General features: G+C 36.9%; 3 protein-coding genes and 1 pseudogene across 3 annotated transcripts; 3 read left to right on the top strand and 1 right to left on the bottom strand.

The window, feature by feature from the left end:
* Positions 1 to 841: 841 nt before the first annotated feature.
* LOC103964648 (membrin-11) lies at positions 842 to 3,135 on the top strand. The gene is made up of 4 exons (XM_009377597.3): positions 842 to 1,212; positions 1,488 to 1,608; positions 1,702 to 1,851; positions 2,804 to 3,135. Exons 1-4 carry the CDS (start codon positions 962 to 964, stop codon positions 2,963 to 2,965), a joined length of 684 nt encoding a protein of 227 aa, XP_009375872.2. The 5' UTR covers positions 842 to 961; the 3' UTR covers positions 2,966 to 3,135.
* Positions 3,136 to 3,459: 324 nt separating this feature from the next.
* LOC103964649 (zinc finger CCCH domain-containing protein 48) lies at positions 3,460 to 7,021 on the bottom strand. The gene is made up of 8 exons (XM_009377598.3): positions 6,784 to 7,021; positions 5,566 to 6,079; positions 5,016 to 5,201; positions 4,816 to 4,917; positions 4,579 to 4,725; positions 4,265 to 4,444; positions 3,946 to 4,043; positions 3,460 to 3,858 (listed from the first exon to the last, which is right to left on the bottom strand). The coding sequence occupies exons 2-8, from the start codon at positions 6,076 to 6,078 to the stop codon at positions 3,711 to 3,713; spliced, it is 1,374 nt and encodes a 457-aa protein (XP_009375873.2). The 5' UTR covers position 6,079; positions 6,784 to 7,021; the 3' UTR covers positions 3,460 to 3,710.
* Positions 7,022 to 10,360: 3,339 nt separating this feature from the next.
* On the top strand, positions 10,361 to 13,496 carry LOC125468094. The gene is made up of 7 exons (XM_048575543.1): positions 10,361 to 10,407; positions 10,497 to 10,588; positions 11,332 to 11,506; positions 12,187 to 12,288; positions 12,788 to 12,857; positions 13,101 to 13,296; positions 13,417 to 13,496. Exons 1-7 carry the CDS (start codon positions 10,361 to 10,363, stop codon positions 13,494 to 13,496), a joined length of 762 nt encoding a protein of 253 aa, XP_048431500.1.
* Positions 10,456 to 16,761, top strand: LOC103964663 (annotated as a pseudogene).
* The last annotated feature ends 84 nt before the right edge of the window (positions 16,762 to 16,845 follow it).

Raw genomic sequence — 16,845 nt, forward strand, 5'->3', positions numbered from 1 at the left:
CTTAAAAAATTTTCTCCAAAACACATTCATAAAAAATATTTATTGTCAAAAAGCAACAGACCCTAAGAGTTTTATTTTTATTTTTTAATATGATGATATATTTTTGCTATGGGGATTGTCCTAAGTTTATTTTAATTTATTCAGTATCTTGCAAATTCGAGGTGCTAAATTCAAATTCTTTGGTGCAAATGGTAGATTATTTATTTTAGTGGTTAGGGTCTTCTTCTTTCACCCACTGTATCTAGATCAAACTTCTTATCCCCTTAGTATAGATTCGTATAAATAAAAAAAATTGCCTTCGGTGCAAATGATAGATTGTTTTGGTGGCTAGTGTTTTTATTATAACGACGTTAACATTTTTATTTACAAACCCAAGTGTTCCCTAAACAATTGTATATGAAAGTGTTTCATTAAGAAGTATCTGATAGCGATTATCCATATGGCTCTTTCTTAACCTAAAAATAGTTCTAAATTTTTTTGCAAAACACATTGATAAGAAATTTTTATGTCAAAAAGCAATAGACCCTAAGATTTTTTTTAAAATTTTTTTATGTACGAATATTTACACTAAGGGGTATCGTCTTGAGTTCTTTTTAATTTGCTCAGTATCTTGCAAATCCGAAGAGCTCATTTCGAATTCATTGGAGCAAATGGTAGATTGTTTTGATGGTTAGGGTCTTCCTCTTTCACCCACTCCAATCGGATTCAAACCCAAAATAAATTATTTGGGCCTAAGTGGACTTGACAAACTAGGCTTTAGTTTCAGCCCAGATTGATGTGCTGTTCTTTTTAAGCCCATGGCCATCATGACCTTTTTCTCTTTTCTTCTTCTGGTCTCCCCCTGGATTAAGGTACCGACCTGTTGAGTTGCGACTAAAATCATTCGAAATTCAATCAAATTCAGTTCGGTGCGGAAACACCGAAAGAAAAAGAAAGAGGGGAAATCGCAATCACAGTTGCAATGGCATTGTCGGTGGAACTAGGAGGAGGGACGTTATCGGAGATATACCAGAGCGCCAAGAAGGTGTTGCTCAGAACAAGAGACGGCCTCGAGAGGCTGGAGAGGTTGGAGCACGCAGGTGGCGGCATCGACTCCCCGGACCTTTCCACCTCCGTCAAAAGAGATATCTCTCAAATCCAATCCCTCTGCGCCGAGATGGACCGACTCTGGCGATCTGTGGGTGCCAAATCTCAACGCGATCTCTGGAAAAGGTTGGTTTTCTTGCATTGATCCCTTGAACCTTGATGTGGTTTTTTTGCCATTTTCGCATATTGGGATCGGAATTCGACTTGGTTTTTTTAAATTCCGTTTATTACTATGATCTTTGAGTTGGGTTTTTGTTATTTTGGACATTGTAATTGGAATTGGGGCTTTTGCTCATTAATTCATTGAACGTTGCGGTGGGATTTTTTCAAATTTGTATATGGTGGTTGTAATTGTGATTGGGTTTATTGAACTGGATCCTGATTTGCTTTTTGTTATGCAGAAAAGTGGAACAAATAGCGGAAGAGGCTCAGTCTTTGAAAGATAGTCTGGATAGGTATGATGCGAGGAATCAGAAGAGGGCGACAGAAGCGAGAGAGAGGGCAGAGTTGCTTGGAAGAGCTGTATTAAACCCGAAATCCCTTTTAACATTTTGTTTACTGCGTCAGTATATGTATGCCTTTTGTTTTATATATGCCTATGTTATTGTGATGTAGAATGGGGATGGTGCTCATGTTATGAGAATCTTCGACGAGGAGGCGCAAGCAAGGGACTCAGTTCGTAACTCTGCTCGCATGCTTGAAGAAACCAATGCTACTGGGGAAGCTATTCTTAGGAAATATGCAGAACAGAGGGAATTTCTAAAGGTATCACCCTATTTGTGCTCACCGTTATGCACCTCAACTTTCATGATTATTGAAAAGAAGCAATGGTGAAACTGTGGCTTTGTCTATATCATTTTTGTTGAATATAAAACTTTCATTGGAGTACTTACTCTGGTTTTATAGCAAATTTTAACTTGTAAAGGACAAGAAAATTGGTAGCTCTTCTTTGATATTGTGTGCACATAGTAGTTCTACAAACAATTAGATTGAGTGAACGTTTGAGATGAGCATATGTGACGCAGGGTAAGAGAGAATTAGAGAGGAAGTAGACAGAATAGGAAACTTAAACAAGGATTTAACTAGAACCAATATTCATATTCTTTCCATGTATTGGCAGAAGTAATCAGTCTCCAACTATCATGAATATCCTTGTATTGAAGTTCTACCTGAAACACTCTATTGTATGATTCATTTGTTAGTGAATGTATTCAAACTAGTCAAATCTAGATGTGATAATCTTCCCGCGCATATCCATACAGAGAGTACTCTGATATAGCCCTTCCCGATATAGGATAAAACATGTGTTGGATTGTAACAAGAGAACTCAGGTGGCTTAACGTCATTACCTTGGACGGTTTGATGCATTGGTGTTGATTTTAGGAATCCAAAAATGCCTCAAGTAAAACTGAACAACGAAAATAATACTTTGATATAGCACATCCCCAGTTTTGCAAGAGAAGATCTGGCTTTGTTCTTGAATTCAGGTGGCTTAACCCTTTTATCTCAGGAACTTTGGTGTATTGATGACGGTTGAATCTACAATTGCTATGAACTTTTTGTAGCAATCTGAAGATTAGTCATAGCAAATTAAAAGAAGTTAAACAGGCCGATAGCTATATAATCTGTTTGATACGTAACAAACAGTTAGTGATGCATTACATGTTATTGCTACTAATGCTTGTTAAATGCTGAATCATCTACTAACTTGTTTCAGAGAGCACAACGAAAAGCACTGGATGTCTTGAACACAGTGGGTCTTTCCAACTCTGTTTTGAAGCTCATTGAGAGGCGCAACCGTGTTGATCAGTGGATCAAGTACGCAGGCATGATTCTGACAGTCGTCATTCTATTTCTCATATGGAGGTGGAGATGGTGATCTACGCTGCAACAGCTGCTAGCCTATTCTGTTTCTACTTTTTGTGGAAAAATCATATAGTTCCTATTGTGATTTGGTCTCACATTTGAACAGGCTCACAATCATTTCTGAGGCCATATTTTAGATGTATCACTCGTATAAATATAAATTTACGTTCCTGTGGATGGTTTCACAGTTCTGAAAAGTAAAATTGAATCCAAGAAGGATAACAAGCATCCCCTTAATTTCACGGCTTTGCTAGACGGGTCTCAAGTTCAAACTTCCCTCATCCAAATACAACAACAATAACAAGGCCTTATCCCACTAAGTAAAGGTTAGCTATATGAATCTTAGAACCTCGGTTTTGTGCCACGTCTTCGACAAATTTCCCTCATCCAAATAAAAAAGAAAATAAGTTCAATCCATGCACTTCCATTCTAAAACCCCCTACACCCTTTTTGGTTCCAATAGAATGAAAGAAATTCAGTTTACTGATAGAGGCAACTCTGAACGACTGTATTTCTAATGAATGTAATCTATATAATAATGATTCATACTTTACATCGACGAAATTCATAGTTCATTCCACTGTACAATCAAACATATTAGAGGAATCGTATATGAAAAATTGAGCCCTAGAGCAATGAACAAACCTAATCTGAATGCATGAATGGATTTTAAACTTCAGATGAATGCTTAACGGCCATCACAGCAATGGCTCTTGCAAACCAAAAGAATATATGGAAGTGTCGGGCAGTGGAGTAACTCATGAAGACTCAACTTTGTTGTAAGGCTCCATCCACTTCCAAACAGAAACGAGACCGGTTGCATCCCCGCTGAAGAATAATCCTCCAGGTCCTACCCCAATCCTCTGAATTTCTCGTTTTGCAAATAATCTGCCCCTTTCCGAAAATCTGTAAAAGCAAATCATAAAGTGAGAAGCTTTGGAACTTCAAACAACCAAGAATCGGAGCGTTTAGTATCAGGCACTGTGGACTTACGATGGCAGCTCCAATAAGCGAACAGAATTATCATTGCAAGAACAAAGCAAGATTGGCTTCGTTTCTGGGTCTGTCATTCCAGCAAGATCAAGGACACCCTGTTGCATGAAGAATAGTATCATAAGATTTGGTTTGTGCAAAAAATGGAAATTGAGCACACCACTATCAAGTATACAACAAGACTTTATCAGACAGTAATACAAATTGCACAACTGAATGCAAGAATATTACTTTGAACCGTGAAAACTAACACCCTAGAACACTATAATAACTGAAAGTACATAACAAAAGCGAAAGGATTAAAGATAGAATAACATACATGCTCCTCACTGTGGGTGTAGGTCACTTCCAAGCTGCCTCGTTCAGTGGCTGCCCACACCTTTACTGTGCAGTCCAATGAACACGAGAGCAAAAATTTATCCCAGCAAATAAGAGACATCACCGCACCAGAATGCCCTTTTAGTGTCATAACACACTGTAAAGTATCAAGATCCCAAACCTGAAACAAAGAAAATCACAGTAAATTACTCTATATGACATTGAACACAGAAGCACCACAAAATAAGGGTCTTGGCTACACTGCATTAAGTAATATCCCAACAGCATATATTACAATAAATTCTACAAACTCACCCTGATTGTATGGTCCACAGATCCCGAGTACAGCCTGTTTGCCCCAACAATTAAACATACAACAGGACCAGTGTGGCCTTTCAGAGTTGCAGCAGGAACAAACGAATTTGTTTGGGGACAGCCTTTCCACACATATATAACACCATCCTGCAGTATATAAGGAAACAGATAAATCATTTGAAACTTATGAACTATGAATAAGTGGATGAAGAAATATCCAATTGTTAGGTTCTCTACCTGTGCCCCAGCAAAAAGCATTTCTTTACCAACCACAATAGCATGCACTTGGCCTGCAGGTCCATCCAGATTGAATTCCACATTTGATTCAATGTTCCATGCCTGCAACATCAAGCACAATCAGCATAAACATATTGAACAAACCAAGCAACAAAAAGAATACACAACTGTATAATAATGAAATTAACACGCTAAAATACCTTAACAAGATTTGGAACGCCAATGAAAATCCATGGTCCTTCACTAACTAAACAACCTGCTTCATCACCAAGGTTCACCACACGGTCACACTGACCATTATGGCAGTCCCAAACTCTGGCTGCTCCATCTTTACCAGCGGAATAAAGCTTGTTAGATCTTTCAGGAAGTGCAATACCAGTGACAGCCTGTTGACATATATTTCACCATTAGAATGACTGTCCAAACACACAAATTAAGAAGAACGACAAATACCTATTTGTGCTCTATAGAAGTGGAAATAGAAGGCATGCAAAATTTGCTTCTTAGAACATAAAATTACTCTATATAAGTTTAATATTTCCATAAACAATTGTGTTTGGAAATATATAAATTATAATTTTGGAAGACCAATAACTAACACAAAATACACGAGCTTGAGTAAAACTGTAAAACAAGAAATAGCCAAAATTATATTGTCTTCTCCACTCATCAGTTCCTTCTAGTTTCCCGTTCAAAGAAGATAAAATAGAACAAATTTAAAAAGACTACATATTTGTTCAATAGAAATACCTTCTTGTGCCCTTGGAGTTTTGCCAACATTGAGAACCCCTTTCCACTAAACCACTTGTGCAAATACAGGCATCGATCACCTTTCACACAATTCCCATCTACCCAGTACTTGCAGACTTGGGATTTCTGAATAGCATTGCTTGTCTGAGTAGCATTGCTGATCGGACCAGGATTGCTCTTCTGAGTAGCATTGCCTTTCTGAGCAGCAATGCTTTTCTGATGAGCATTGTCTGCATTGCCTTTCCGAGCAGCATTGTTTTTCTGAGGAGCATTGTATGCATTGCCCTTTCCGGTAGCAGTTTCCTCCTTTGTCCAAACAAGAGCCTTCTGTTTTGAAATGTGAAGGTTCATGGATGACTCTGGTGCACCCGGGTGCAAAAACCTACAGGATTCCTTAGTGCATCTTCCAGCTGCCCAATAAATGCAAACAGATTTTGACGGTCCTCCTACTGGTCGACTATACGCTGATCTTTCTGGTCTATTCGCAGGCCTCCTTAATGCCTTAGTCGCCATACTATAAACACAAATTTAGTACCAATGAGAGATTGCCGGCACGCAGCTTAAAAGTGACCCACCCAAACAGAAACCCCAAATACCAAGTATCAACAGAACCCCAATTCTCATATTCTAATATGTCCTCCTTTCTTCAAATAACCCGAAAATTAAATGAAACCCGGTAAGCCTTCAAATCTGAATGGATGTAGTACAAACACGCTCTAGGAATCGAGAAACTATCAATGTCGGATTCTTTAATTCAAATCATGAACCAAAAACGAAAACTTTTCAATCTAATCAGCCGCCGATTCCTGGGCGAATTCTAAATAAAAACAAAAGTAAGCCGAAAATCAAAACCCTAGATTTGCAGCCTGATTGAGAATCAACTCCTTAGTACCATCACGCTCTAAGAATCGAGAAACTCAATGTCGAATTCTTTAAATCCTTGGAAGAAATTCGAAAACTTTGCAATGTAATCAGTCGCCGATTCCTGAGCGAATTCTAAATAAAAATAAGAGTAATCTGAAAAACGAAACCCTAAATTTGCATCCTGAGCGACAATAAAACCCAGACAGAAAACCCATCATCATCCTTACGACAAACGCGTTCGGCTAAAAAAACCCCTAGATGGCCTCCTGGGGTATCCGTTAACGTCGTGTAAAGAACAAAAGCCTAGATGTAATTACGCGATTGCAGAGACGTGCGTACGGAGAAGAAGCAAACCTGAGAGAAGAGAAGTAATCGATGATCGATTCGATTAGCCGAAAGCTTGAAGGCTTGAAGCGATTCGAGTCTCGTGTAAACTGTTTCCGATGCCCAGTCAATCGAAGTCGACGAGCGATCGCAGAGAGATGGAGAGAATGTGAATAGTTAGCGATTGAAACCCTAATTTTATGAGAAGTTTGATCGCAGAGAGATGGAGGGAACTGATGAAATATGATCACACTGGGCCTGTAGCTGCTTTTATAGACTTATCGTAGGTTTGAGTATTATACTCGCGCCAGATAAAATGTACTGGGACGCGGAATCTGACAGCTAATCCTGACCCTCCGTTATATGTTTTTCTTACGCAACTAATCCTGACCCTTGGATTTATATTTTGGAAATCACCACAAATAATTCTGTTTTCCTCGCTTTCAGAAAAACAAAAGAAAAACCGTTTGTCCCTCTTCATAAATTTTTCTTTTCCTTATAATTTTTATTATTCATTTCATCCCTTTCTCTAAAGATAATGTTTAGACCTACTCCAGCTATTGAAATAAAACTTAAATTTTAGGTTCTAAACTTATTCAAACTTGCTTTAACCCAAATATGAGTTAAAACTCAAAACTTTTTTCTGAGCAAAATTTAGCTCAAGATTTCCCCTGGGTTAGTGGGATTGCTCCACCATATATGTATATTTTTATTTTTATTTTATATTTATAAATTCATTGAATCCAATGGTTAAAATCTAATTGGATGAAATTCAACAGTAAAAAAAAATAATCTAATGGTCCAAATTTAAATCCAATGGCTAAAGTAATTAAAAAAAATTCTTTTATGTGTTTCATAGTGTTTCACGAGTTTTATGGTGTCGGTTAGTAATTTTTCAATATTTGTTCGGAATCTAAATAGTTTTAGGTTAAAATGTTCATAAAATTAAATTATGATAGTCTACATAATTTTTTTTGTTTTAAAAAAGTTACTTTAAGAAAAAAAGTTAGCCTAAATTCATTATTTAATGATTTGTGGCTAAAATTTTAACCCAGAAAGATTAGATCAAAAAAGTTGTTTCTCGGTTAAAAACTAAATTTTATAGGCTCAAATTTTTAGGTTTTAGCTCAAGGGTTGGAGATGGTCTTGAAGGACACAATTTGCAGACATCACATGCACCCTAAGGCCATCTTCAATCGGGAGGGTTAAACATAACCTCCTCCATAATTATAGCTGATGCAAAAAATAATTTAATGAACAGTGTCAGGCCACGCTTATATTCTCCAATCGGAAGGCCTTACAAATGATATTATCTATGGGGGAGGGGTGGGTTTAGCATCACAATGGGCTAGTTATAATATGGTTCAAATTGCCTTTTGTGAGAAAGGAACCTAAAACCTCTCATTTATAAGTGAAGAGAAATACTACTAGACGTTAGTATTAAGTGGCGGTGGGCTTCATAGAGTTAGAGATGAGTTTTTGATAAATCCGGCCATGTTTGAGTCTTTTGACTTACACTTTATTTGGATACAATAAAATAAAATAGAATTTCATTTAAAATACAGAATTTGGGATGGGAAAACAGTTTTCCCTCGTTTAGGAACTTGTAGCGTAAGAATAGCCAATTTCTACGGGGAAAAAAGGAGGAAATTGGGATGAAGATTTTCAAGTTTAATTTCCATCTAAATAGGTGGAATTTCACAATTCCAACAATGATGAGAATCCCAAATTCATCGGCTGGAAATCTTGCACGCGCCAAATTTCATGATTAGGGCGCCAAACTGGGATGATTAGCGCCAAAGTTCACAATAAAAGGGCTGCATCTTCACTTTGTTAACTTTCCAATCTTCGAAGGGATTCTCACTCGTGCTTCATCTTCTTCCTTCGTTCTAGGTCAGTCTCTTCTCTCTTCTTTCTTGAATTATTTTAAACTTTTTGGGTATACTCTTTATAGAAATTGTGAATTTTGGTGATAGTCATATGCTCTTATTAGTTTTTTTTTCTTTGATTGAATTGTGTATTGGGACTGAAACCTTATCTAGGAAGGGGGGAAGGTTTTTTGATGGCCTTTGGTGTTATTTCAGAAGTTCCTTGTTACAGATGTTCTTTTGAAGGTTAACAATAACCAAGATTGAATATGATGATTTTGTTAAGCCACCGAAGCAATAATTGAAAGAAGGAATTACTCTCATGATACTAATTCCAGATTGTTCTATCTTTACGAACCAACCGTTGATTTGCATGTGACTTGTATGACTACTCATTTTTTTCTTTTCACTTTTGCCTCATTTGTTTTTTGATTGCATAGCCTCACTCTTAATTTCTTGCCTCAAAAACCTTGTGCGTCTACTACATGTATATCTACAACTTTTGGTTAAAACAGAAAGTTGCATATCCCATAACTATTGTTGCATATCACAATATATCTTTGTTCATATATTCAAATAGGTATGGAAAATACTGATGTTGTAGACATGCTAATGAGATTAAAGCAAAAGTGTGCTATAAATGAAAAGGAAAATAGGAAAAAAAGGAAAATTATTGTCGGTACAATTATATATGTTATTGTCATTGTCATGCATTGGTATAGTAAGTGTGTTCTTCTCAAAGAACCTTCAAATGATTGGAATCAAGAAAGACAACAAATTTTGTTGATGTGCCTCATACAAAGAGAAAACTGATCACCCCTAAATATATGATTGCAGATTCACTTGCCAAGATGGCTTCATCCTTTCAAGATTATATTTGTGCAGACACAAAAAAGCTTGATCCAACAGAGGTATATGATGAAGTAAATGCAATACCAGATCTTAGTAAAGAAGAACAATTCAAAGCATGCACTTGGTTGATCGAAAATGACAAGCAATTTCTCATGTTGAAAACATTCACAGTTGAGAAGAAAAAGAATATGGTATTATTGTTTACTTCATGGGGTGTATATGATTGTTTTCATTATATTACTCATGTTAGTATTTTTCAGTAAGATATTAGTTAGAATAAAAGCCTTGCATGTCATGAAAGTTCTTTCACATTTGCAAGTGTGCTTTATTGGGATTTTCCTACATCAATCAACTCGAGACTCATCACATTATTGCAGCGGTTAATTATTGGAAAATTTAGACTCTGGTTTTAACTAACGTCTTGCTGATGTATTATTTTGAATCAAATTGATGATTTTATAACTAATGTCTCATTTTTGTTTGATGACCTTAACCCTGATGATTTATAACCAGTTTAACGTTTTTATTCAAATTTGTATTTCCTCTATATAATACAAATTCTAGAGAATATCCAAACGATGAAATTTAGAATTCCTGTTATTTTGTAATTTCTATGTATCTAACATTCAAACGATGAAATTTCAATTAACGGAAATTTAATTACTATCAATTGTAATTCCTGTCATTTAAAATTATGCCAAAATTTAAAAATTCTTCTTCCAAACGTAATGTTATGGATTTTAACCCTCAAATAGAAATGGCCTTAGCCCTTCCTTTGTAGACGTACGATACTGAAACACTTGAAGCTGCTATTTGCTAAACCCCTCACTCTCCCTCTCTCTCTCTCTCTCTCTCTCTCTCTCTCTCTCTCATTAACACACACAGCAATGGCGAGCTCACAGGAAGAGGCCAAGCTCAAACGATTCCTCCAGTGGTTACAGGTCTTTTTCTATATAAAATCTTTCACTAATCAATTAGTGCAACTGCGTTTTTGTTTTCGATCATTTGGGTTTCTGAATTCAGGTTAATGGACCGGAGCTACGCGGCTGCAAAATCAAATACTCCTATTCCAACAAAGGGTTTGGCATTTTTTTCGGCTAATGATGTTTCTGATGGTAACCCACCTCTTCCTTTTACTCATAAATTGTTGGGTTTTTGTTTATCATGTTTTGAGTGTCAAAAGGCTGCATTCTTTGAAAACCATATGGGAAAATAAACCAGCGAACTCGATTTTATGGGTTTCTTGGGTTGGACAAACCTTGTCAACTCGAACTTGTGCTCGAATTTTGGGATATTTGATAAGTTTAGTGAACATGGACATAATTTCTTAACCCGAATTAAAGGGCCACTAACTCAAGAAACTGGATATAAAGATATGGGTTATTTACATCTTACATTTTTGTTTTAAACGGTAAATTGTTCATGATTTATCTGGTTCTTTGTCTAAATTATTTATAGATATAATGAAGGGATTGAAGATGATTGTAATATATTTATTAGCGTAACTACTTGGTTAAACAACCATTTACATTTGTTCATAATAGTTGCAGAAGATTTGCCATAATTTTTTTTTTTTCCAATCTGCTCAACAGCTCGAGTACTATGGACTACTTCATTTCTCTGACTTTCTTATTCGGCCAAACTGTTCATGCCCTCCCCTTATTAAGATCCATGGGTACAAATAGAATTTGTTATGTGTCGCAATAAAACCGCATTGTAAGGGGTTGATCCCAAAAATTCATACACCAGTTTGGGATGTTCTGTTTTTCCTTTATGATGTGGGACATTCTAAGTTGTAAGTTGCGACAATCTCACATTTGGAGCATAATTCTGATTTATTTTGGGAAATAAATATCAGGGGTTCTATTAGTTGTTCCTCTGGATTTGGCGATAACTCCAATGAGAGTTTTGCAAGACCCTCTTCTTGGACCAGAATGCAGAGCAATGTTTGAAGAAGGTGATGCAGATGATAGGTTCTTGATGATCTTATATCTGACAGTGGAGCGCCTCCGCAAGAATTCTTCTTGGAAACCGTATGTATAGATTTCCTTTTATTGAATTATCAATTCCAAACAATCTCGTTTCTTTGGTAGCTGAGCTTCTCTTGGTTGGAATGGAAGATAACATCAGGTACTTTGATATGCTTCCGACCACTTTGGCAATCCACTTTGGTTTACTGATGATGAGCTTTTGGAGCTAAAAGGGACAACATTGTATCAAGCAACGGAACTGCAGGTAAAAGAGTTTTGGGAATCTGGCCATCATATTTAAATATCCAAATGTAGGTTGTATATGTACATGTCGTCTGATGTGGGAAACTGCATCCAATGATGGTTTGTTATGGTTCTTCTAAGATGAGGTATAGATAATGTACAATACCTTTTTGAAATTTTTTCTTATGAGATGTCAGAAAATGCTTTTAATTTTTAGCTAGCATTCAGGTGTGCAGCAGACTTTTAGGTTGGAGTTTATTTTTTGTGATATTGATACTGTCATTTGTTGGGTCTTTAGGTTAAACTTGTACTGATGTTCATGCCGAAAATTATCTATGTGTGGTTTCACAACTTTTTCACTCTAAGCTCATTTGGCTTCCCAGCATGCCAAAGTTTAGTTTAAATTGTATGGTTTTACAAAGTATCTATTGTCATTTTTGATATATAGTTCTGTCAAATATGTTTGTAGTTTATCTTCCGCGTGTAATACATGTGACCAGAGACAGGTTTATCATACAGAAGAAAAGCTTGGTGTCGTTATATGATGACAAACTGAAGGCTCTGGTGAAGAAACTGTTAACTCTGGATAGGGATTTGGAAAGGTGTGTAAATCCATATATATATATATATGTATGTACATATTTTCCTTATAAATTTCTGAAGGGAATGAAATTTGTAAGTATTTAATTCAGAAATCACAGAGGTAGCGTACGGTATGAATGATTGGTTGAGAAATAATTAGTTCCATTCTTTTCTTGTGGTCCTTCTCATGCCCAGTCTTGTGACTTTTTCGTAACTAGTGTTGGATCAACAAATATACAGCTCATGTTAAAATCCTGTGAAAGCATTATTTTTCGTTTTTGGTTAAATGCAAAAACATTATTTGGTTATGTAAGACTATTGGACTGTAGACCACAATTTATGATGAAATCTATCTGGTTGGTGGACTTCTGAAGTTTCGTAATTTTTTTCCGGTTGCATGTAATTCATTGTTTCATCGTTGAGTAATCAGGTGTCTTAGTCTGCATGCTTGTGCTACTTTCATATGAATTGATCATCTATTTAATGGTCAGGCTCTTGAATAATGGTCTACAATGGCAGACTGTCAATTTTTCATGGTGCTAAGCTTTCAGTTGTCATTATGTTACAAGTGAATGAGGCGTATACTCTTGTAAGATACTATGTAAATTGTAAAGTTACATGTTGAACAACACTCAGAAGGATAGACATTAGAATCAGTTGTATGCATCCTCAGAATTTACTATGATTAATTGCTGATCATATACAATACCTGTTGCTTCTTTTCAGAGATATGTGCCTTGAAGATTTCCTCTGGTAGGTACCATCTTTGTGACTAATCTAACGATTTTTTTAATTGAATCCTCTCCCTAATAATGTCTTCATGGTGCTTTAGACCTTTGTTCCTATGTATTACAACTGCTTTCATGCTAGAGCAATTTCTCTGTTTTGGACCCGTGCTTTAAACATTCCCCTTCCATATTCTTATGTATTTCCCAAAATTCAAGAAGACAGTGCTTCAGATGGCAAAAATTCTGAGGTTTCTACAAATATTTGCAAAGAAGAGTTGGTTAATGGAAGAGATGAATGTGGTAAAGTCAATTTTTTTACGTCACCAATACACTTCATCAGTATGTACTCGGTGTTTGATTTGGTATTTTTAGATACAAAGTGTTTCTGTTTATTCTAATATAAGTGATTTCTTTAATTAGGATGTCAGGTTGAAGGGGTTGATATTCAATTTGGTAAAGTGACATCCACGCCTAAACAAAACGAGACTGTCTGGGTGTAGGGTCATGTTCCTGGCATTGACTTTTGCAACCATGGTATGCCGGTTGTTTATCAAGTGTTTGGAGAGTCTTTATTCTGTAAAACTTACTAGCTGAAATATGTGGCTCTTCAGATATAAAGGCAGCAGCAACATGGGAAGTTGATGAAACTGGATTGATAACTGGAGTTCCAAATTCTATGTACCTTCTTTCTGGTAGTATTCTTTTAACATCAGTTGCTCCGCTTTTCTTGCTGAAAAGCAACAGCTTAATTTGTTACACTCATAATATCTTGTATTGGTTTCATAGCACACAAATTTATCTCACCGTGACTGTTGCTCTTGAATTTTCGCAGTACTTGTTTTCACTTCTCCTCTTTTTATATTTAGCAGATTTTTAATCTCATCACATACAAGTTTATGTAACTTTGACAGTTTCTATGAATTGTTCCGCACTTGTTTTCATTTCTTTTCTTTGGTCTAATTAGCTGGGCCTTTTTTTGTTTCTCTTCAATTGGAAAGCTGGACAACCCTTGCAGATTGACGCAGAGATTTCCATAAGTAATGGTAGCAAAGGGAACGAGGTACTGTTTGGTGTCACTTATATTTTTGTTTGTTTCTGACGCCAAATTTACTTTTAACATTGTATTTATTGTACTCTGCATACCTCCTAACAGGTGCCACCAGACTTGACCTTCATCCTAGTAACTTAACATAATTTCGTCAAAATGGTTGCCTTTGTCCTCGCACATCGTTGCCTCAACTTATAATCTGGAATCATGTTTCATTTCATGTGCTACTTATTGCATTGCATGTCAACATTTTCATGCATTGAGCATACATTCTTACTTAGGTTTACTAGTCCAACAGATTTAACTTTGTTTTGACTTGCCATCGTAGTTTTTTGTTCAGAAAATTTCTTTCTCAAGTGTAAATTGAAAAAGCTACTTTGTCTTAACCACAGCAAGTGGCCTAGTGGTAAGGGTGCGGACTGCGACTCCCTAATAAACCAAAAAAATGTGGGAGGTCCCAGGTTCGTTGCTCTAAGCTGATGAGTCTGCTTGATTGTGGCCACGGGCAGGGTGAAATTCCCCATACCCTCTCCCAGCTTGGAAGGGGTGAATAGCCGTGGCTTGCCACCAGTTGTCCCCTTTTTTTAAATAAGGAAAAAGAAACTACTAGTCTTTGCTATCCCATATCTTGTTTTTCTAATCGATTTATCAATTGAAAAGCTTGATCAACTTTCTGAGTCCGAGTCATTCTCTGTGTTTGTGCAGGAACTGCTTTATCTATATGGTTTTGTACTTGATGATAATCCAGATGACTATCTCATGGTAATGCCTCTAGATTGGAATGTCTTGTGGACTTGTCTTGAATGCTCATTTGTTTCTTAATTAAAATTACTCATTCACAATGGTTATATTATTTTAGGTTTAATCCAAAGAAACTTAAACTTGACTCTATTTGATCTATTAAGGTCCATTATCCAGTGGAGGCCATTCAAAACGTTCCCTTTGCAGACTTGAAAGCACAGCTTCTCGAAGCACAGGTCCGCTATTGTCTGTTTCTGAATTTCATTAAGAAATAAAATAAGTAATGCAATTGGAAATTTAAGGGCATAAACAAAAATATTTCTTAATTTTTTTGTTTGTTTCCCCAAATTTTGCTTCATTATTCATAAACCTGGATCTAATGGAAGTCATGGCACAAAACTGAGCGCAATGGCGTTTTAGGATTCATATAGCCCACCCCACTTAGTGGGATAAGGCTTTGTTGTTGTTATTCATAAACCTGGTTGTTCGCAGAAAGGCGAAACGAGGTGTCTGTTACCTAGAAGTCTACTGGATCATGGCTTTTTCCCGGTAGGCAACTCAAATACTGAAGGAGGTGAGAAGTGCATACTCGACCATGTTTGCAGCTATAGTTGGAGTGGCCAGCGCAAGATGCCATAGTACTCGAGCAGGTTGGTTTTCCCTGAAGCCTTTTTGACAGCCTTGAGGACTATAGCCATGAAGGAGGATGAGCTACTTCAGGTTTCATCGCTGCTGGAAGAGGTAACAGCTCTGCAGCTATGCATTTTTTTCCGACAAAACCTCGCCATTTCAGTTTTTGCTAGCTGAGAATATACCTTCTTTACATAAGAAAAATTAAGTTTATGGTAAAGCATTAGCGCCCCACCATAGTGCTACGCGGCTAGTCACCACCCCAATGAATCCCTAGGCATTTGAAAATTAAGGAAGAGCGCCTAGACCTCTGTTATGAATAATTTGCTTCCCTGATTAATACCCTAATTAAACTATTTTATCTTAAAGCTTGTACAATCAAGAGAGGGGAGGCAACCATCTGATTCAGAAGTTCAAGCAGTGGTATGGGAAGCTTGTGGTGATTCCGGAGCTTTGCAAATACTTGTTGATCTTCTTAACATGAGGTAACTAGTAGGAACCATCATTGAATGTATTTAGCAATGTATTATGACTAACTTGTCAATGAGCATGCCTACATATACATGCAACTTTCAGAAGAGTTGTATTCCTAATCGGATTTCCTACACGCAAGGATGACGGATCTTCAAGAGTCTTCTGGTACAGAGGACTGCGACACCAGTATGCTTGAAAACGAACATATTACTGAAAGTGCGACCCAGCAGAGTGAGAACAATTTAAGGTACCATCTTTGCCAAAACGCACATATTAGTCACCTTCTTATGCGTTTTGCCTACACTAAATTTCCTAGTATTTCCGTCTGTGCAGTTCGTCTCTTATCATCCATTGTCTCCTTTCCAACAACCAAAATGTCGGTAGAGAAACTCAATATGTTTGTGTTAATCTTGGATTTCCTTGTTTCTTTTTCTAGCTGCAGTGGACAGACGAACGGAGTTGCACGACACAAGTCAGTGAGTCGAAATGACTGGTCTAGTATAGTCTATAGACGTGGGCAGAAGCAACTCACTCGACTATTCCTCAAGGAAGCAGAACGCGCCCTGCAATTAGCCCTCAGCGAAGGGAACTGACTGTTTATGTAAAATCATGCAAGCCTTTGCCAACTTTAGGAAGTGAATTTCGACAATGAATGTTCATAATAAAAGCACTTCTGCACATAGCTAGAAGTGCTTTCTGAAGCGGCAGTCCAAAACCGGCTAGTGCTTGTAATTATTCTTTCTCGTGCATGCTAGTCGTTATTTGTTTCCCTCGTACAATAGGGTGCCACCAAAGTTTTCCTTCCAACTTCTTTTGGTTACCCATCTCTGTAAGACTCAGAGAAATACCAATCTATGGCAATTTTGGTGCTACCCCTGTGGTTAATACTTTCGAATAAATTTCCATGAAATGCTACCAACAGTCATCCACACGCTTGGGTAGTTGTTGGGATGTGC

Source organism: the organism of the source record quoted next, unplaced genomic scaffold (assembly GCF_019419815.1).
Source record: "Pyrus x bretschneideri cultivar Hongxiangsu unplaced genomic scaffold, Pyrus_bretschneideri_v1 Contig8, whole genome shotgun sequence".
NCBI lineage: Eukaryota > Viridiplantae > Streptophyta > Magnoliopsida > Rosales > Rosaceae > Pyrus > Pyrus x bretschneideri.